At 39.3% G+C, this 21,888-nt stretch overlaps 1 protein-coding gene and 1 long non-coding RNA gene across 3 annotated transcripts; both read left to right on the forward strand.

Moving 5' to 3' along the window:
* The first annotated feature begins 3 nt into the window (after window positions 1-3).
* Window positions 4-7,965, forward strand: THAP5 (THAP domain containing 5). 2 transcript variants are annotated; one of them, XM_050323961.1, is made up of 3 exons: window positions 4-116; window positions 3,004-3,193; window positions 6,492-7,965. In XM_050323961.1, the coding sequence occupies exons 1-3, from the start codon at window positions 34-36 to the stop codon at window positions 7,425-7,427; spliced, it is 1,209 nt and encodes a 402-aa protein (XP_050179918.1). In that variant the 5' UTR covers window positions 4-33; the 3' UTR covers window positions 7,428-7,965. The 2 variants fall into 2 exon arrangements, with proteins under 2 accessions (XP_050179918.1, XP_050179919.1); XM_050323962.1 differs by lacking the exons at window positions 4-116; window positions 3,004-3,193 and adding exons at window positions 3,229-4,272; window positions 4,415-4,474.
* A 1,359-nt stretch (window positions 7,966-9,324) lies between these two features.
* Window positions 9,325-16,490, forward strand: LOC126644515 (uncharacterized). Its single transcript, XR_007629946.1, has 3 exons — window positions 9,325-9,395; window positions 10,854-11,078; window positions 15,923-16,490. It is a non-coding gene; the product is annotated as an uncharacterized LOC126644515 (long non-coding RNA).
* The last annotated feature ends 5,398 nt before the right edge of the window (window positions 16,491-21,888 follow it).

Raw genomic sequence — 21,888 nt, forward strand, 5'->3', positions numbered from 1 at the left:
CACCGCCACCGCCCCCGCCCCGCCGTGCCCGCCATGCCCCGGTACTGCGCCGCCACCCACTGCAAGAACCGCGGCGGGCAGAGCGCCAGGGACCAGCGCAAGCTCAGCTTCTACCCGTGAGTGGTCGCGGAGCGGGCTGGGGTCTGCGTGAGGGCTGGCCGTGCGGGTGATAGCGACCGAGAACCGAGGAAGTAAATAAATGGCCGAGAGGCGGAACTCCGCAGGCTGGTGGTCGCCTTGGAACCCCGCCTGGTCCCAGGAGGCTGGAGGGAAATAACTCTCTGGGAGAAGGGAAGGATTTAGGGAATAAAGGGGGGTCAGGCTGGGATGTAATCACACACACTGCCCCCCCACAAGGCGGACGGACCTTGGAGGAGGAGAGCGTGATACGCCAGCCTCCAAGGGCTCTGGAATAGGTGCGGAGGATCCATTAAGACCAAGAGGTTCGGATAAAAAATAAAATTTGCGCTCTTTAGCCTGCTTCGCTGCTGCCTGTGTGGAAGGGTTGTTCCAGCGGAGCAGGCGGTACTGGAGGCATTGGAAGTGCCTTCACCTGTGTGTCCTGTGTATGGCATTGCAGGCCAAGGAAAGAGCCTGGCAGAGTAGGAAAGTAAACCTATACTGATTCCTTAAAATTAAATATTCTCATTAGACTTATTGGCGTGCCTGCACTGTGAATAGAGGCATTGCTGGTTGGTTTGGAAGCAGCTGAGTTGGCTGGAAGATAACCAGCTCTGTTGCCAAAAACCAGTTTATGATGACTGCGTTGTACTATCCAGCCACTGAATGGATGAGTCGCCATCCAGCCCACAGTAAGCTATGGACTGTTGTGGTTACATGGCTGTCAGTTCACGAAATGGTGAGTTATAAACAGCATTTCACAATCCTGAGAGAAGCACAGTGCAGGTAACTAAGTATGAATGTATTTGTGTTAAATAAGAGTGTGAAACCATTTGTCAACAGAAGGAATTTAACAAAAAAAAAGAAAAATAAATTTCACAGCTAGCCTCAAAATCTGTTTTGGTAAAATTTATACTTCAAATGAAGTTTGGCTTCGGTTTCTGAGTAGTCATAGTTATTTTGAGATAAAGGAAGGCTTTGTAGGAAGACCACAGGAAGACTACTTTGAAAGAAAGTTTAGATTAAAGGAAAGTTCATTTCCCTGGCACATCTCTAATGTGGAATGCATCATAAAACAATCACGCAAATAATTTATTTTTCCTTATGCTTTAGAGAATGTGAGCGCCACATGGATAATCAAAACAAGTTTGAGCACTGTCACATTCATATTCAAATGTTACGGAGATGATTGCAAGAACACAGGTGTTTCACCTAGCCACTGAGTCGTGCTGCATTCCAAGTATCATGCTCCTGTAGAAGGGGTGCTGAGATTTGATTTAAAGTGTTCTATTCCCTTGCCTCTTACCACCCCCAAAGGAGTCCTCTACTGCTTTGTGGTTTGGGGTCTGAGCCCCTTCCAGGTGTTCTAACTGTAACCTAATCTCAGCTGACCTAACTTGGCCCCTCTTTGATTTGTTTCCTCGCCTCTCTGACTTACACAGTGATGGCAGCTGCTAAATAAATACTGTCCACTTCCTCTTTCCATATTCCTTTTTTTTTGTCGTCTTTACACCAGAGAACAGATTTTGTTGATGAGTAAGGGGATATTAAAGCATGAGCACGTTTTGGCAAAGGTACCGTTAAGCTAAAATAATAACTTTAACTATCCAATCTGTCTCGTGCTACAGATTATTTTGGTTTCTATCTGAAGCTGGCTGAGTCTGGGGAAAGCAGTGAGTGGTGTGTTGCAGGAGTGTAGGGATAGGTGTACTTCTTGCACCCCACAATTACAATCAGGTCAGGTTTAATGGCCACTTGCCTCTGTTTCTTACAGTTTCACATACACAAAAGCTGATTATTTTTCTTGTAATTATTATTATTATTTTTTATGATTCTCAAGAATATTGTTTTCTTAATAGTAGTCATTTAGCAGTGCTCACAACTTATAGTTTATGTATGTGTTTATATGCTAGAGTTAAAATAAACTTCATATGCACCAGAGAAACATATAAGTACATTTCAAATACCCTGATCTGTGTCTGAGGTGTGAGCCAAGAGTGATCTGAATGTTCATATTCCCATTACCTTCACTGCTTGACTGTATAAACATCATAATGAGCCTTTAATTTCCCTTTAACTTGTGCATTGCAATTCATTAGGTAAATTACATGTTTCTTTTTCCCTTGTAATTTGTCTGACTGTTTGCATGTGTTTTCAAAATCAATTTTTTTTTCCCTGCAAACATGTATACTCTTCATTTTCCTTTTCAGGTAGATTAGATGGTTGAAAAGTTAGTTATGAATTATAAAATAGTATGTGTGCTCCTGCTGCTGTGAGAAAGCTTAATTGCTGAAACACGAAATACAGGAATGTTTTGCATCTGTGTGTATTTACTTTTTGAACATAATTCAAATCCTGCACTGAAAATACATTGCCATATTATCTGGTAATCCAAAGTGTGGTGTGTACTCTGGTGAACAAAAAATACTAGTTGTGTCTAGTAAGACAAAAAAGCCCTAGAAATACTATTAATAAAATGAGGGTCTGTCTTAACTTTTTTTAAAACATGTCTGAGTATTTAATCTCCCCTCAGCAGAACTGCTTTCTGAGCAAGCGTTGTGGGATCAAAACATCTTGGCCATGGTTTCTGAAACCCTAGGCTAGTATAAATCAGCAGAAATTCTGCTGCTGAACTCCAGAACAAATACCCAACTGCAAATAATTTGGATAATTATTGGATTAACATGTGTGTGACATCCTGATTAGCATTTAATATTTAAAATTTTTGAAAAAATATTATTTTATTACTTTGTAAGGGCAGGTTACCTTGTAAGCGATAATGAGATATTCTTCTTTTAAAAGAAGAAAGAAAGAAAAAAATAACAGTTTGTTGTGTTGGGTTTTTTTTTAATGTGTTTTTGTCTTTTCAACTGCTTTAAAAAGATTTCCACTTCATGATAAAGAGAGACTTGAGAAATGGTTGCGGAACATGAAACGAGATTCATGGATTCCAAGTAAGCACCAGCTTCTGTGCAGTGACCATTTTACCCCCGACTCCCTGGACGTGCGATGGGGTATACGGTACTTGAAACACACTGCTGTACCAACTATCTTCTCTTCCCTAGATGATGAGGTAACCTAATTTTATGTCTTTTTTTTATTGTAGTACAAAGATAACCAACTATTGATGTAATACAGATGTTCTAATTATCTGTAATATAATCATATTTTATTTCAAAAATAGAATTCCTGTCCATTAAAATAGTTTGTCAACAGGACTGACACAAAACAGGTATGTGATTCCATAGCATAAAGGAAGAACAACTGACCATACTCTGACTGGAGCTTCAATATCTTTTTAAACTGGAAATTACAGAAGCATTTACTATAGAAAATTTTAAATTCTTCATGGGAATGATTCTAATTTTTTTTCCAGTGCAATTAGTCTTAATATTTTAATGTTCTTTTTAGGTCTTTTATTAACTGTACAGAAATACTGGCTTTGGAACATATGAGTTTCAAACTGCACATTTCTCTTTCCTGTCCCTAACCCTTCTAACACCTAAGAGCTCAGGACTGTAGGCTACCAAAGATATTCTGCAAAGACTATTCCATCTTGTCTTTCACAGGACTGTAATATTGGTTACATAAAAGTACTGCGCTACACAGGCACCTGATCTTGATGAAAGCTATGCTAATTCTCTTCTAATGCATAACTGTCTTCCTCTGGAGATGGGAGAAATGTGAGGACTGGAATTAAAGCTAATTGAATAATGAATCTGAAATATGCAGGTAGTTAATGTTACAAAACAAATAATATTTAATCAAGAAGTACTTTATCTTCTTGGACAGATGCAACTGTTTCTACACTGCTTTTGACTCTCTAGAATGAAAAGCAATCTTCATAAATCTCTCAAATATAAAAATAGAAAATCTTTCAATTTGTGGCAGTAGTAACTTAGCAGGAAATATCTTTCCTTTACCCCCCTGCCCTGCTTCAATGTATCCCTCACTTCCCTGTGCTGCTGTTGTAATAGGGAGCTTTGTAACTGAACTTTGCTGCTTCATGCTTCTGTGCTGTTACAGATAAGCTGTGTGTTTTCACCTCAAAGAAAAGGTGTCTTTTCCCCACCTCTTCATTCTTTCCTGATTTGCACATGACCATAGACCAGTCATAGTACACCTACAAAGATGGACAGTGGAGTTACAAAGGTAACAAACTTTTTATATAATGGTGTCGCCAAGAACATACCAATAGCTTCTCTAAACTATTTTTACATCGGCAATATATATCTGAGAAATCCCAGATAGATCTATCAAGTTTGGAAAAATAATATCCTATGCTTCCTTTCAGTATAGCAAATCACTTCCCCACTATCAAAATAAAGAGAGATGCCAGTTCTTCATACCTGAGGTACTGTGACCTTATTTTGCTGGGATCTCACTTATCTCTCTGGCATTACTTTTTTCTCACTGCACTTCTCTGAACATCAAGTCATATCCTGTTGGTGACCACCTCAGCAAATCAACAGTATCTTGACCTCTGGTTCTGTACTTGCCCAAACCTTAATTTTCTACATAGACTGGATATTCACGAAGATATGTGAAAGAGTTCCCCTTCCTTTGGGGAAGAATCATTTGTTCATGTGTTTCTGACTTAATTAGAGGAACAAGAAGCTAAGGCTCCAGGCTGCATTTGGAAAGCTGAGAGTGAAGAATTGTATTTGCAAATTGTTCACCACCGACTTGCTTTATATATTACCAAGAAGTGAAGGCTATCTTCCCAGAAATGCTAAATGATTCTTTGTAAAACATTTCATTTTATTTCTTCCTCTAAATAAAGAATGTTTGTGACTCAAGAGCAGTGTTAGTTGTCAGCATTTCAGTATCAGTAAACATTCTATATTAGCTTGCAAGTGCTTTTATTTTGGAGACTGACCTAAGAGTGTGAGGACAGGGACTGATAAAGAAGGAGATTTTTCAGTGTAAGTAAGGGTCTTCCTTCAAATTGTCCTGAGATTTATTCAGCCCTAATTTCAGTTCTGGTAGGTGACTATCTGGGGGACATTTACCTAACTTATTTCATAAGAAATTTGTCTAGTTAAAAAGTATAGTCTGAAAAGGTCCTTTTCAGCTGCCAGTTAATCAGAGAAAGGGAAATACTTCATTCTCTCCAAATATTGACATTTGAGAAGATAAAGGTAACCAAATGAATTCTCTTTCTGTATAAATTTCCCAGTCCTTTTAAGACTGAAGTTTCATATAAAACCAAATTGCAAAGTTTAGTGTATTTAGGAGACTTCAGACTACATATGTACTTTTTGGGACATACACTTTACCATCATAATCCATTTTTTCAGCCTGGTCTCTCTTCCCCCCCTTTCCTGTTTTTCTATTGAAGTTTTTTGTTAGTTTGGTGTGAGGTTTTTTGCCTGGCCTATATTAAATTAACAAAGTTGAAATTAGTGCTTCTTCTGTGTCTTTGTTCTGGGTGGTTTTTTGTTTTCTTTTTTAGTCCACAGGCTAAACACGTACACAGTAGTACATGAGTAAAAGTTCTGCAGCTTGGTGTTTTCATAATCAGTTCTACTGGAAAAAAATGACACTCATTACTTTATTTATTTTCACTGACTGACATACGAAAGAGCTTGTTTGCATACTGATCTTAAATGTAATCATGTAGTGATGTAGTTAATGTGAAAGAGGGGAAAAAAAAGATGGCTAAAAAAGGATAAGCTTCAAATTGTCTTTCAGTATCAACTTCTGTTTAAAGTCCTGTTAACGTTGGGTTGTTCTGCTAAGATTTGTATCTATCAAAAAAGTAATTTATGAATTGCAAAGTTTGTCAGAATTGAATTGCTGTTTTAAAAATCAACCTATGTGACTGTGCATGAATGTGTTTCATTATTCAGCAAACCTGTGTTCATAATCTTTTTTTTGTTGTTAAATTCTGTTTGACATATCCTGCATGAGTAAAAGTTTGCTACATCTTTCTAAAACAACTTTGATGCATTTTTAATGCAAGAATCTTGTGCTGTGTACATTTAATATTTTAATATATTTAATATAATGTTTTAGGTGGTAATAGGAGATGCTACCCACTCTTTGTGTAGTTGCTTCCCTTCAAGTGCTTTTAAAATTACTGGCCTATGTAAAACAGCCCACATTCCTTAGAGCTCAAAAAAACCCAAACTACAAAACAGAAAAAAAACAGGACCAAAACACAAAACCAAAAACTGTTATTGCCCTTAGAGCTTTAAAATAGTTTTTTAACATTTAGGACCCAAAGCAAAGTTACAGAAGATGCTTACATGAATTTTTGGGCCTCTGGTATAATTTTTAAGCAGTGCTTGCCTAAATTACTCTTTATGCCATACTAGGCTATAGAATGAGATTTGCCTGATTTTTTCATTTTTTTTTTTCTCCGCCAGGAAAAAGATTCTTCTCAGAAGAGTCCACAAGAGATACAGAGACAAGACCTGAAAGAAACAAATGCAGTGTCAGAGAAAGCATCTGTACCACTTGAACCTTGTGCACCAAAGGAAAATCCTGTAATTGCGAAAAATGTAGAGGAAGAAGCAGAAGTAGTTTGCTCAGCTGCAGTCAGTAAACCTTTACATATTCAAAACTTGCAACTTCAAAATGAAGGTGACTTTCAGGCAAAGAGTGACATTCTTGGTAATTCATCTACGCAGCATATACATCAACCTAATCCTGTTTTAATGGCAGCAGCAGTCCACAGCATGGAAGCTGCCAGTGTTCATGCTTCTGTGGAGGATCCAGGAGGCTGTACAGCTACAGTCTTGCAGTTTACAGACCCTGACTACATGAACTCATCTCTGAAGCTGAACAATGCTGTAGGGCCAGTTACTGAATACACAAATCCTGTCCCTCATGTTGTCTGCTCTGGTGAAGTACAGCCAACAAGTGAAGATGCAGTTTTACTGAGTACAGTGACACAAAATATTGAACAGTTCAGTGGAAGTGAAGAATCTGTCATTGCTATTATTATGCCAGCTGAGAGTCCAGAACAGCCTGAAGTAGTAAATAGTTCTTTCCTGGCTGTTAAGGAAGAGTTTCTTGACACTGAGGAGACAGATATGATTGAATATGATGGAAGTGAAATATTACAAACTGAGCATTCATACTGCAAACAAGACATAGACAGAGATCACCTTTGGCAAAAAATTTCAAAACTCCACTCTAAGATAACTTTACTTGAAATGCAGGAGGTAAAAACTTTGGGGAGACTTAGGTCCTTGGAAGCTCTTATTGGACAATTGAAGCAAGAAAACCAGCTTTCTGAAGAAAAACTGAAGACGGTAGAAAACTGTTTTACAACCCTTGAAGTAACTATAATACAGTAAAGGCTTTCACTAATGGTTCTAAAATATCTTTTTAGTCTCTTTGACTGTCCTTTTGGACAAATTAACTTTTGTTTCAGTCATAGTGTTCTAAACGTCTGATGCAAATTGTGTTACTAGCAAATATTCTTTAAAATGTTACATTAGCTAAAGCTGGGTGGTAGACTATTGACTGTAAAACATGACTTGCAAGTAAGCCTAAAACAAAACCTCTCAATTGCGTGATTTTTTCTAAAAAAGTGAGTGAATTGAATCAATAAAGTTAAATAACCCTTTCTAGCTACAGCCTTCTCCAAAACATGCAACTCCTGTATTTGAGGCAGCAGTAGAACAGACAGAATAAGCATATGGGATGGACAATTATAAAACTCCTGTTTGAAAAAAAAAAAGTGTCCCAATTCTCTTTCAAATGAGTAAGAAGATATGTAACATGCATTGTTCAGTGAGGCAGCAATTGCTCTTTACCCTTCTGTTCATCTAACATTTATTCTGATAGTTTTTTGTACACTTGGATCTTATTAAAATTGTTTCTACAATAAAAGGTGTTGCCTTTCATTCGGTTCTAGAAACAAAATTCTCTAAGAATATTGTTTACTCTCCTTTGTTGATTTTAATAACTTTCTAGTTACGGGGTACCACTACAGTAGACAGATACTACAGTTCATTTTGAGAGAAATTAATTTGCTTAAATATTTGCTGCTTACTCTGTCAGTTTGCCACTCGTTGGATCTAGAGCTTGCCGTACACAGAACCAGCACCATCCATTCCAACTGTACCTTGTGGCTGGACTGGATGATCATTGTAGGTCCCTCAAGCTGAACTATTCTGGAATATTCTGTTCCACAATGATTAGATTACTTGAGGAACTTGGTTGTATTTTCCTTTATTCCAAAATTGTGTCTTCCCCACCACTACAAGTTCAGTCCAGGACTGGAGCAAACGGATTCCATTGTAGTCTGTTATTCTTGTTGTCTCTCAGACACATCCTAAACTGTCCTGGTAATTTCTTCATACGGAATCAAGGATCAAGCAACACTAATTACAAAGCTGGCCTCCAACTAGACAGGTTGCAAACTGGTCATGTTTCAGAAAATTTTTGAGACTTCCAGTGTCTGTGCAGAAGTTGGACTGCTAAAACACAGAGCTGTAGGAGGTTAGTCTGTATCAGTAACCAGTTAAGCTAAGTAATCAGTTAGGCTTGTTTTGTTCTTCAACTAGTTAACTTCTTGTAGGCTTTAAGCACAGGATATGCTTGATAATATTCCTAAAGGACATAAAGGTCCTTTTGATGAATTATTTACTGGGAGTCTGTGACCCACTCATTTTATTCCCTCTTAGAATTATCTCCCTGTAACAAAAGAACACTGCATTCTGCCTTGTGTGCTCTGAAATCACAAGGGATGTCCTGTATCTTCTAGAAACATTGCTGTTATATAGAATCCAATCTTGTGAACATTTTTCAAGTGTCTTCTCTGAACTGCACATTTTGTAATTTTTGTAAAGAGATCTTTCAAAGTGATTTACAAAATGCTATATGAAATTGATAAATGATTTGGCAATTTTAGAGATTTCATTAATGTCACTACAAATCCTTTGCTAACCCTGTATATTTTAAGGCTGAATGCACAGTTCAGAAGTACATTGTAGGTTTTGGATGGCAATGAGAGGGTGGACATGGCAAAAGAGTTGCTATACTTCAAGCTATTGTCTCAGCAAAGCTCTATTCCCAAAGAAAATGTGGGGGTTTTAACATGGTATTTGCATTGCTGATATATTTTGCTTTTAGTAATAGTTTCCAGTATTCAAATTAAAAATATTATTTTTGGCATAGATTTCTTTAAACCTGTGGAAAAAAAAACCAGAAATGCTTGATTTTCCTTTTTTTTTTTTTTTTTTTACAGAGTTTCTTAGGACTATATCAGAACAACTCAGTAACTCTACAAGTCTGTCACCAGATCAACATTTAGCATTGTAGGTGGCTATTGTTGCTTACAGGAAGATGCAGCTGGTTCATTTGCCTCAGTAATAAGCTGACACTGAATTACTCAGGCTAATTATTAAAAGGAAAGCAAAGTAGCTTGTTGGAAATGGCCACACCCCACTGAATTAGATGCTACATGTACAGTTTGTTTTCAGTGTTTCCTAATCATAAACTATACAGCCTTTGCACACAATTTTATTTCACCAAACCTGATGGGCACTTGAAGGTGCTATGTTACTCCTTAAGATCCTGTGGAAACTGCTTTTGTACAGTCACAACCCAGCATCAAAGTAGTGCACTGAATCATCGTTCCTTCTGTAATGTGTTGGGCTTATCTTGATCCAAGTCAAATATCCTCACTTAGGTCTTCCATAATTTTCATTTGCAGCACCTTCTTTTTTTAAACTTTTGATTTTCAATTTCCACTAATTAATTGTTTTGGTACTTTATAGATTTAACAGATGGCATCTATTTTATTAATTCACTCCTTGAACTGTTCAGTTGTATTTCTTTGTCACTGTCCACTGGCTACTGTAGGAATTTGGCATTTGCTTTCTCATATATCTTCATTTCAATTCCACCGGTTTTATTAAACTTGCCTACAAGCAGTGTGGTTCCATCTGGAATAAATTGATGCCCATGTCCTCCGATTTTCCATCTTCTTTATGAGGTGGAGTGTGAAGTTTTATTTCTCTCATTCTTAATGCAGGGACAGCTACAGGGGATTTTTTCTTTCTGTCAGACTAATAAGTATCCAGGACTTCTGTGCTTTCTTGCATCAGTGGTGCAAATATTGACTGCACTCTTGCATGCATTACAAGCATTCATTACAAGTCTGTCTAGATCTCTCATTAGATGTCTTTGACCCTTTTTCAGTCTTTTTACCACAGTGAAGTTGTAGTTACTCCACTTAAACCCTCTCCTACTCTTGAGACTTGGCTCCTGCATTAGAAAAGCTAGCAGCAGACCTGGGCTCACTCAAAATGCCTTAATGGTTAGTAATTGTTACCTCTTTTCTGTTTTGCCCAAGTGAGTCCACGATGGGTGCTCTGGATGGGTGCCATGGGATCTAGCTGTGCCCATGTCTACCACAGCCACCTGCTCTGCCTCCAGTCAGGGGACCCCCTAGGACTGCAGTGCTGCTGGACTCTAATGGCACAGTTCCACTTGTGCTAGAGGCTGCCTTCTCTTCAGTTAACCTATATGCCACATTTTAAAAATGCAATTCCCTTCATCTCCTAACATCTTCCGTAATGGATACGTTTCCTTCATACCTAACCACACTGCTGCTTTTGGCTGGTACTGTTAATTTTCTTGACAGTGGCTGGTATGGGGCTGTGGTTTGGATTTGTGCTGGAAACAGTGTTGATAACACAGGAATGTTTCAGCTATTGCTGAGCAGACCTTACAAAGCTTTTTCTACCTCTCGCCCCACCCCACCCCACCAGTGAGGAGGGTACACAAGGAGTTGTGAGGAGACACAGCCACAACAGCTGATGCCAACTGACCAAAGGGACCCCAGACCATGTGGTGTCATGCTCAGCATATAAAGCTGGGGCAAGAAGAAGGAAGAGGGTTGTGTTTGGAGTGATGGCATTTGTCTTCCCCAGTCACCCATGATGGAGCCCTGCTTTCCTTGAGATGGCTGAACACCTGCCTGCCCGTTGGAAGTGGTAAGTGAATTCCTTGGTTTGCTTTGTTTGCACGTACAGTTTTTTTCTTTCCATATTAAACTGTCTTTATCTCAACCCACAAATTCTCTCTACTTTTCTGATTCTCTCCCCCATCCCACAGTGGGGGAGTGAGCAAGTGGCTATGGTTGCCCACAGGTTAAACCACAACACACAGTTTGGTCCCCACTGCCCTGTGTACTACTCGTCCTGCTGTATCCATACTGGATAATGTCACTTAACTGCAGGTTAAAGTCATACATGCAAATCCACCCTCCTGCGGTTCAGCCTGTATCCAGTACTGCCTCAGCAAAGTGCTAGGCACAGCCTACACCAGCCTTTCCATATCGCAGATGGTCTAACACCCAGAGACCCTATCACATTGCCAGGTGAGGGCTCATGCTGGCAGGGGCTGCCTGCAGGCTCTGGACTCCTACCAGAGTTAGTTAATTATGTCAATGACGGTGGTAGACTGTTTGGCAGGATGTGTTATTTCTAAACCCACTGAGGTAAGTGCTCAAATTCCTTTGCTCTTTAGAGATTTTAAACTTCATAATGACAGTAGGACAATGAACCCAGAGCCTGCTTTTGTGAGAGATTGTGTCTGCCTGGTGAGAGGCACCAGGAAGGACCTACCTGCTTTCTGGGCAAACCCAGGAGACATTGTGAGCAGTAGACAATATTTTGAGCACCCAGGAAGAACTAGACAAATTCCACACCCAACCTTGAGGAAAAGTCTTAAGACATGGGATAGTGGTGAATGACTTGGTCCTTTTCCATAAAGTCCACAAGCAGGAAGCCTCATGCTGTGTTGTAAGGCTGGAGGGGAAGTAGCACCTGCACACATGGGTCTTAGGAGAGATGCTCAAGGCATGGGAGATGCTCAGGAGACAGGGAGTAAGGAGTGAGCTTTGGTATTTGCCCTGGCAAAAGTGCTTTCCTGCGGAGCATCTCTGCTATGCCAGTGCAGCACCAGTTGCAGGTGCTGTCCCTTCTCTGGATTCCCACATGCTAGGCACAGCTCAAAGATACCGGGAAAACCAAGTAATGCACTGGAAGGCATGGGTTACCAGCACTAAGGCAAGAGGGAAGAGAAACAGAAGGGGAAAAGGACAAGTTATATGCTCATTAATGACTTAAACATTAACTTAGATTTGGACAAAAAATATTCTTTGCTCATTTACAAAAGAATTTTATGATTTACTTACACAAGCTAATTTAAATTTCTGCAACCTCAAGTGGATCTCTGGAAATGCTTTAGCATTTTGTTCATGCTAGATCTTATAAAAATATTATTGCTCTATTTTCTCCTTCACTGAAAGTGTAAGGCCTTTCTAATTTACCAGACCATTTAGTGCTAAAGCAAAGATGTGAGTTTCGGCCAAAATATTTTCCACAAAGAAAACAATAAGAAAAAAACATCTAACCAGACTTTTTCCAGTAAATATATCTCTTTTCGTTATTAAATATTATGGGGTACAATGCAAAAAGTCTATCACCATTTAAATATCTGCCTTTCCTAAAAAGGACACTTAGACTGAAAGCAAAATTTAGAAGCCTGTTTCATAGCCAGTCAAAATGGTCAAATTGTAGAGATGCTTTTGGAATATATTTATATTTGTATATAAAAGCAGCACAGCATGTATCTGAAGCAGCAGTGTTCCCTGTAAACAGCAGGTGGTGCTATTGGATCGTTCTGTAGGAGTCAGACTAAAGACCTGCATTTAATTTTTTATTCTGTTGTTATTGAAACCATATGCAAACAGATTAACTATGGGCGGCAGGGGGAGGAGGTGTTTGCTTATATTTCAGATTTATCTTTAATAAAGAGGGGTGGTATATGAACAAAACAGGATGAATAATTTGCTTCAATATTACAAAACTAAAGCTTCAGACAAGAAGAAACATTTATATTCTGAGCATAAAACAGAAATTCGAGAGCCTTCTGCTCAAGTGAGTGGGAGAAGGAGATGTATTTGCTGTCCATACGTGGGACAGGATTCCATTCCTCATTTGTTGAAGTGGGTCACTGATTACAGTTTGAATCCCATAAACAGTTTAGCGTTGCTTATTTGCATATGAATCAGGATAATAGTGTGAGTATTTAATCATATCCTTCATCAGGGGTGTCTGCTTTGCTACTCAAGTGCTGCAGACATGCTTTTGAAACCAGGAAGGTATGTTCACAACAGCTTGTGCGTGGCATAATCCCCTCTTAAATGTCATGGGACAAATCATACTATGAGAATACACAACTTCAGATAATCAGAATAGGAGAATATTGGTAGTGCACAGTCAAGCAGTTTTTGCTTGCTTATTTCAGTGTTGCTTTCAAAGTATAACAGATAATCAGGTATTACAGTAAAGGTTAGAAGTACCCATGTGGTTTCCTGAAAGAATGGAACAGGGCAGGCACAATGGCATTGAAAAACCAGATGGTGAAGGAAGATGTGTCAAAGTAGCCACAGGCTTCAGAGGCATAAAAGCCTCAGGTTGGTCAGCCGCTCCACCACAGCCTCCTGAAAGAAATTGTCTCACCTGACTGGATATCTCCATCATGAGGTGCACCACAATTAAGTAGTATTTGACATAAAGAAGAAGAAATGAACTGGGGAAATGCCTATTTATCTACTGACTATAGCCAGGGGGGTAGATATTTCAGATTTAGGAATATGGTCTGATTTCAATGGGATGAAGTTCAACAAGGCCAAGTGCCGGGTCCTGCACTTTGGCCACAACAACCCCTGCAGCGCTACAGGCTGGGCACAGAGTGGCTGGAGAGCAGCCAGGCAGAAAAAGACCTGAGAGTTTGGATTGACAGGAAGCTGAACATGAACATGTGCCCAGGTGGCCAAGAAGGCAAATGCCATCCTGGTCTGTATCAGGAACAGTGTGGCCAGCAGGACCAGGGAAGTCATCCTTCCCCTGTACTGAGCCCTGGTGAGGCCACACCTGGAATGCTGTGTCCAGTTCTGGGCCCCTCAGTTCAGGAAGGATATTGAGGTGCTGGAGCAGATCCAGAGAAGAACAACGAGGCTGGGGAGGGGACACAAGCCCTGTGAGGAGAGGCTGAGAGAGCTGGGGTTGTTTAGTCTGAAGAAGAGAAGGCTCAAGGGAGACCTCATCACTCTCTACAACTCCCTGAAAAGAGGTTATAGCCAGGTGGGTGTCAGTCTCTTCTCCCAGGCAACAGGACAAGAGGGCACAGTCTTAAGCTCGGCCAGAGGAGTTTTAGATTGGATATTGGGAAGAAATTTTTTACAGAGAGAGTAATCAGACATTGGAATGGACTGCCCAGGGAGGTGGTGGATTCACCGTCCCTGAAGTTTTTTAAGACAAGACTGGATGTGGCACTGAGTGCCATGGTCTAGTAACCACGGCAGGGTTGAATCAAGTGTTGGACTTGATGATCTTGGAGGTCTTTTCCAACTTGGTTGATTCTATGATTCTATGATATATATGTTATATATATATAAAAATATATGTTATATATATGTTATATATATATATATATATATATATGTTGTAAATACTTGAAGTTCCCTAAAATAAATCTCACCTGTTTCAAAAGGTGTTTGAGTTCTCAGACAGGGACAAGTTTGAAAGACTAAAGGCTAATATAAAGTTGTCTGGCACAGCAGTCCTTCCAAATGCCTCAATTTCCTGTACAGGTAGTGTCAAGATAAAGACCTTTCAAAACTCTAGAGGGGATTTTGCTCAGATGTTTCATTTACATATATACAACCTTTTTTTCCCCTGAAGATTTTGAAAGACACCTCTATCACTGTAAGAAATTTGTACAAGTAGGAAAACTGATTGACCAGGTGCTTGCCTTGAGGCAGAGTACATGGCGCGCGTCAGCCATAGGAGTTCTGCATTGCTTCATGAATAATAAAAACTGGTTGTAGTCAGACACATTTGACCTCTTACTGCCCCTTGGGACTGAAAACAAACTTGTCACTGCTACAGCTTCGCTCTGGAGTAGTAACAAGCACCACAAAGGGGTCTTTTTCAGCCATGTCTGCTTGGGTGAGCACGCTATAGATCACAAATAGCAGCAGTCTGTTCTTCGTTCTGAGTCAATAGACTATGAGGTCACATAAGACTAGGCTTTAGGAGTTCTCAATGACAAGAATAGCTACTGTTTAGAGACAATAAAGACATGATGAGCTATAGTTTCACAGCACGCAAAATACAAAGTTCTTTAGATCTTATACTTAGCAGCAGCTGTTACTAAACTTACATCAAATCTTTCTATTTAGTGTTTTATGTGGTGAGAAATGCTGTACCATGTAAAGCTGTCTTTGGTTGGAGGGCAGTTATAGAGTATCCTTTTTTTTGGCTGGGAAAGAGTTAATTTTTTTCCGAGTAGCTAGTACAGGGCTGTGTTTTCTGGTTTTGTTATGAGAATAATGTTGATAACACAGTCATGTTTTAATTGTTGAAAAGTAGGGCTTACTCTAAGTCAAGGACTTTCCAGTTTCCCATGCTCTGAAGGGGAGGAGGTGCACAAGAAGTAGGGAGGAAGCATAGCCAGGAGAGCTGACCTGATCTGGCCAAAGGGATATTTCATATTATAGAATGTCATGCTCAGTATATTAACTGTGTAGAGCTGACCAAGGGCTGCAGGTCACTGCTCGGTGACAGTCTGGGCATTGGTCAGCAGGTGGTGAGCAGCTGGATGGCACATCACTTGCCTTTCTTGGGTTTTATTTCTCACTTTCCTTCTGTTATCTCCATTTTGAATACAATAATTATTATTTAACATTATTATTACATTTTATGTCAATTAACCTGTTCTTATCCCAACCCACAGGTTTTACCTTTTTTTTTTCTTTTTTTTCTAGTGATTGTCTCTCCCATCCCACCGGAGGTCAAGGGAGTGAGCTTTGTGGTACTTAGTTGATGGCTGGGCTTAAACCACAACATGGAGTGACACCCCTGTATCGCCTCAGCATCTACTGACAGACCACAAATACCCTCACAACACTGTATTAGCCTCCCCAGGGCTGGCTCCAGCAGACTGGCAGGATGTTTTCAGGAAACAGTGAATGTTCTGCTGCCACTAGATAAGGGTGAGTACAACAGCAGACTCTCTTTTCAAGCCAGAGCCCCAGCCAACATTTGTAGAAAGGCATCCACTGCTCACTAGCAGCCCTGTCCATGATTCAGTTATCTGTGTAGTCCCTTAAAAGGTGGGGGGACTCACTCCCAATGGGCTCAGCTTCCCACCTGGTATGGAAACAGTGCATTTTCCAACTGTGAGAAGAGCACATATTCAAGGTTTATCTGGCACATAGGACATCACCTTTGAACTGAATTACAGCTCAGGCCTCCAGCAGGGACTTGACAAAGAAGCAAAACCTGGACTGATGGTGGCTTTTATCCTCTTATTTCCTCCCCCTTATTGTAGTAAAAAGGGACCAGTAAATCAAGCTCCTGAGACTTATTGGGGTAGGAAATTCTGCTAGGAAAAAAAAAAAAAGATACAGATAATGAGCAAAAAACTATGTTTCATTTATGGACATTAATTAGAAGTAATAACAAATCCCAATTAGATTTTTACTTAAAAATATATTAGAGACTGGCAATTATCTGAGAGTTGCTACAGAAACATGAGCTCAGCCACAGTTGTATTTGAGATGAGTAATTTCATACCTTTTACAATACATAAACCACAATAATGAGAGCATGGTCATAAATCCAAATGAAATTCTATTTTACATCTTTCACATTAAAACCATCAGTTTGCTTCTACAACTATCCATTTTGTGAGATTTCAATAAATTTTATTATGTATTTTATTCTGTATATGAAATTAATTTACTGCTTTATCAGTGGGGTTTGATGTGTGCTGAGGAATTGCAGATATTATTTGCTTACCTTTATTTGTTGTTTTTGCTTACCTTTTACACTGATGTCATTTCAAGACTTCAGGAACACAATTTCCTATTGCAAAATCCCTCGCCAGACTACCAGGTGCCTGCTTTTGTAACAGGCATTGCTTTCAGCCTACATCTTTTTGTCTTACCCCAAGCTCAAACATTAAAATTTCAGGGTGTGGGTATGCACATGGCTTATTGCACTGAAATCTTCAGCCTCCTTTGACTGCACCATGGCTGGTAAGGTGAAGTATCTTCCACCAGCTAATGTAAATATGTTAGGTGTTGTCTTTTTTAATTACTAGGATATCTCTTTAACCCACTTCATTCAGAATTAACTCTCCATTACATCTGAAAGGAACATAATAATCTGTCACTTTGGGGGTCTGTAGCTCCAGCTCCTGCATTGTTGATAGCAGATAATATGCAGAAATGGAAGGAAAAAAAGACAAAGAATAAAATACTAAAACACAAGTATGGATCTTTTTTAATTGTTTCATCTGTTTCTTTGACAAATACAGATTTTTGAAGTCTAACATATTTCCCTTCTCCATCAATAGCTGCATATATAATATAATAGTGGAAATCATTGATCTAGTCCCCAGCATCAGAGACATAAAAGCTGGAAAGCTTTTGGGAGCCACTGTAAGAACTGCCTATTCTAAATACCTGCAGATTTGCTTCATTTTCTAGTTACTAATTACACACTACAGCAAAAAAGTAATATAACAGTTAAAGAAATATGATAAGCTTCCCAAATGATGTTTTAGCTAGCCATAAAAGTTGTGCTTTGGGATTTGAATAAGTGTGTTTAAGAACAATTAAAAGTATGATCTTTTAACGTAAGTTTAATTGCGGATGAAGTGATGCAGTGAGTGTCATGCATTGATATGAACACAAAGGTTGAAGTGATGGGAACTGATAGGGAGGCAGGCAAGTTTTACACTCTCACACACACATGCACACCCACAAAACACTCCAGATACTGTACTTGCCTTAAAAAAAAGAGAGTATTTTAATAATGTCACTAGAACAAGTCCCAAATACATTAAAACCTTCTTCTTCTAAGCATAAAAAAACCAATACATTGTTGGTGCCCAACTTTTATTGTAAAAATGCATTTTATTCTTTCTACAACAATTTTCTAACAATAGATCATGAAGCAGTAATGAAATGTTGTATGCCAGAATGATATGTCCTGCCTTTCATTTCAGGACAGTCCCAAACACTGCAGTGTTTGAAATCAGTATTTTACATTAACTCAACATTTTTCAGAATCTATAACCTTCTGGGAAATGCCTCTTATTGCTTTCTAATGAGCAAATTGATGGATTTTGAAAGAGAAACAAGTTATCTTCCTGAAAAGCTATAGCGGGGAATGGACAACTTAAAATGAATGCCAATACCTGCCCAACAGCCCATATTTCTGCAGCTCTCCAGAGAAAATACAGAAGCAGACAATATTTCAGAACTGCAGGGCCATTAAAAACATTAAGTGACTGTTCCTTTTTCTTTTCTTCCCAGAAGGATTATGATTTACAAGGGATATGAGTGAAAGCTATAAACAAAGGTAGGGTCATGAATTTTAAAAATTTAAATGAATCCTGATATTCCTTTTTCACCACAAAGACCATTTCCTATCCTCTACAGCAAAAGTCCATTTCTGTTATGAAAGAAACTCCCCGAGCCAGATGCAGGCAGTCAGTCCTGTGTTAGATCCCACAAACAATGTGAAGATGCACCAGAGACCTACTTGGATTCACAACACTTAACACTGCTCTTCCTAATGCATGGCCCTCTAACATCCCTCTTATGCAAAATAAAGACTACAGATTTCTCCTGCACTTTCCTCCAGCCCCTTTGCTTAGGGCAAAATGTAGTTAATGCCAAACATATGGGTTTTCATACTGTTTCTCTTTCCTCAAGTATTTATATTTTTTAAGAAGCCAAAGACTAAAGGTTACATTTTTAAAGGCATTTATGTGTTACACATCACACTACCTTTAAAATTTGGCCACTAATATTTTTATTCTCTGCAGATCCTTTTATTCTCTGCAGATGCTTAGCGAGAGGCAGGGAGTGGTGTGCCAAGGCTGATAGTCTGTGTGGGTGGCCTGGAGCCACAGCAGCCAACCCAGCACACCACCTCCTCCTCGCTATCAGCCTCCAGAAAGGGAGGGAAATAGCTACTAAGAGAAGGTGACACAATTTATACAACCTCAGGGCTGGGAAGAAACTAGGAGCACTAAGACAGGGCTGATACCTTAGTCACCCGACATGGATGGTGTAATATCAAAGCACTCAAGGACTAGACCCATGTAGATCTGAAAGTAACAGGAGAATTGGCCTCAATATATTCGATATTTCCTCTGAAAAGTGCTGCTTCCTCTTCTCCCTGCAAATATACCTGCATGTAACAAAATTCATGGTGAAGTCACGATGCACCAGAGCTGGCTCCCAGCAGACTGTGACCCTGCTTGTTGCACAGGGCTTTGTAGCAACCCCAACGAAGGACAAATATTTGCTCTCTGATAAGTTTGGTGTCACATCTCATGTTGAAAAGAAGTCACTAAAAAGCAGCTCCTAAAGGAGGAAGTGCAAACCTTCCCTTCGAGCGTGAAAATGTTTAAGCCATTTGAAAAGTGAAACCAGAACCTACCACAAATAGCATAAGTAAAATGAAGCCCTGTAAGAACAGGAATCCTGATAAAGATGACCCACATGTTTTGCACCATTTGCAAATTACCTTTTTCCCTTATTGCTAACTGCTTACTTTTAGAGCAGCTCCACTAAATCACATGTACAACATGCCTTTTGGCACCACACTTTGTCTTTATTCAAAACTCCTAATTTTCCTTCTACATGTAATCTTTAGTAATAAATATTCAGATGATTTAATTCTCTGTGTGCCAGGTTTCTGTTCTAAATGTTTAACGCAAAGGGAAACAGTTCTCTTAAAACTGATTAAAAGCATTGTAATTGAAAACATTTATTTTAGATTTGAGCCAAAACATAAATCTAATATTAAAAAAGTAAGAGAAGAGGATCTAACTCATGATCCTGAAGGGACTATAAAACATGCTGTAAAAATACTTTTAAAGTGGTTTAAGAGAGAGTGAGGGCCAAACTAACACAAAATATTAAACTTTGATCCAAATTCCCTCTCCCATGACCTATCACAACTGCAACATTACTGCCCACTGGCTTAATTTCCATTGTTGTTATGAAGGGAACATGGCTCAGAGGTGATGGGCCCTGCAAACATACCCAGTAACTAATTTAATAGAAGAATCAACTAATGAGTAAAAGAAAGATGATTTTACCACCCCTATTGTATAGATCTAGAACCACACAGGAAAGTGGATGGCCTTGGAAAAGCTAAGACAAGACTCAAGAGCTTCCAAACTGTAGATTCAGCTTCATCTCCAGGCACAAATCACAAAAGCACAAAATCCCAGAAATGTTGGCTCTAGCAGGACTCAGGAGGTCACTTGCTATGGTTCCCTCTCACAGCAGCCTTCCCCCTGCCTGCACTGCAGCCTTGGGATTCTCCAAGCTGAGCAGCTCACTGCCAGGAGCAGAGAGAGGAGGAGGGTCCTGGTACTGGCATGGCCTGCGCTACCAGGCTGAAACACGCTGTTCTACCAACAAACACTGCATGAAACAAAAGGCAGGTGTTCCTGGTTATGGTTTCTGAATATAATATTGTAATATTGGCACAAAGTTGTGCTTGTGTTCACACAAGAGTCTGTAGACCAGGCAGCCATTATTTTATGGTGGAAGCCTTTTAAATTATGTTTTTAATATTATTATTTCCATTGGTTTTGCTACTAGTGAGAATTTGTAATCAAGGAAAAAATAAAGAATGAAAAAGATACCCATCTGTGTCCCAGATCTACTACTTTAAGGCTGCAAAAATGCCATTTTGATTTTAAGATGGCATGTAAAGCTTTGCCCCTGCTGGATGGGGAGAGCATCATCATGATGCAAAACATCAGAAACAATGAGGGGAAAATGCAAAGAGGAGATGTGCTCTATTCTTTGATATAGCTTCTCACAATTAGTGCAAATACCTTGGCACTAGCAGTTATTTTTGCTAACACATAGATACTTACTTTATAATTTTTTTACAAATCCTTTTTAAATATTCCCATAGCCATATTTAGCAAGAATAAGAACGAAAAGTAGGTGAAAGGCTGGAAAACAAGGGGGCAGCAGAGTCTCTTGCAGCCATTGTAGACATCCCAGTATGATTAAGGGAAATCTAGGAACATCCATTTGAATCAGTGGCAGTGGAACAGCATAATCCTCCCATACTAAGCTCTGTTTTGTTTTCAGATTGTGCTGCTGATCCTAATGAGAAATATCAACGGGAGAGTAAAAAGAGACTTGGATATCCATTTATATTCTTTGGAGTAAACAGGGTCATTCCTACCTCTGATAGCATCCCCCAGGGTTCCCAGTTGCCTCTAAACTCCGCTTTCATCTGCCAGTTTCTGAATTCAGTCTCAAAAGTCAATCACCAAAACCCTCACCAATGATTTATATCTGGATATATATTTATGTACAGGTTGAAGTTTGTTTCCTTAAAGGTAAAAACACCAAGAAATATAATACCAGAATGCCAACTTGCCACTACCACTTTTCAGACATTATTATGTATTTTGACAGACTCCTGGGATCTGAGGCAGTCTCAGAATACTATGATTAAAAGTGTGAAAACATGTTCTTCGGCGAAGAAAAAAGGGGTCACTTCCTTTCCCCAGGGAAACTGAACTAATTAGCACACTATTTGCCTAGAAATGACTGAAAAGCATCAGAGAACTTAAATGATAGAGAAAGATCTTGTCAGTGATAAATCCTCTTATTTCCCATATGCCATTGCAGTTATTTCATTGGGTCACACACTCACAACTATTAATAATTTTGGG

This window comes from Myiozetetes cayanensis, unplaced genomic scaffold (assembly GCF_022539395.1).
Source record: "Myiozetetes cayanensis isolate MyiCay16 unplaced genomic scaffold, myiCay2020 scf3, whole genome shotgun sequence".
NCBI classification, from domain to species: domain Eukaryota; kingdom Metazoa; phylum Chordata; class Aves; order Passeriformes; family Tyrannidae; genus Myiozetetes; species Myiozetetes cayanensis.

Excerpts from the sequence above, each read along its gene's own strand:
- THAP5 (XM_050323961.1), top strand. The coding sequence starts at position 34 with ATGCCCCGGTACTGCGCCGCCACCCACTGCAAGAACCGCGGCGGGCAG. Across the intron at positions 117-3,003 it reads CGCAAGCTCAGCTTCTACCC|ATTTCCACTTCATGATAAAG; the intron begins GTGAGTGGTCGC and ends TGCTTTAAAAAG. Across the intron at positions 3,194-6,491 it reads TCTCTTCCCTAGATGATGAG|GAAAAAGATTCTTCTCAGAA; the intron begins GTAACCTAATTT and ends TTTCTCCGCCAG.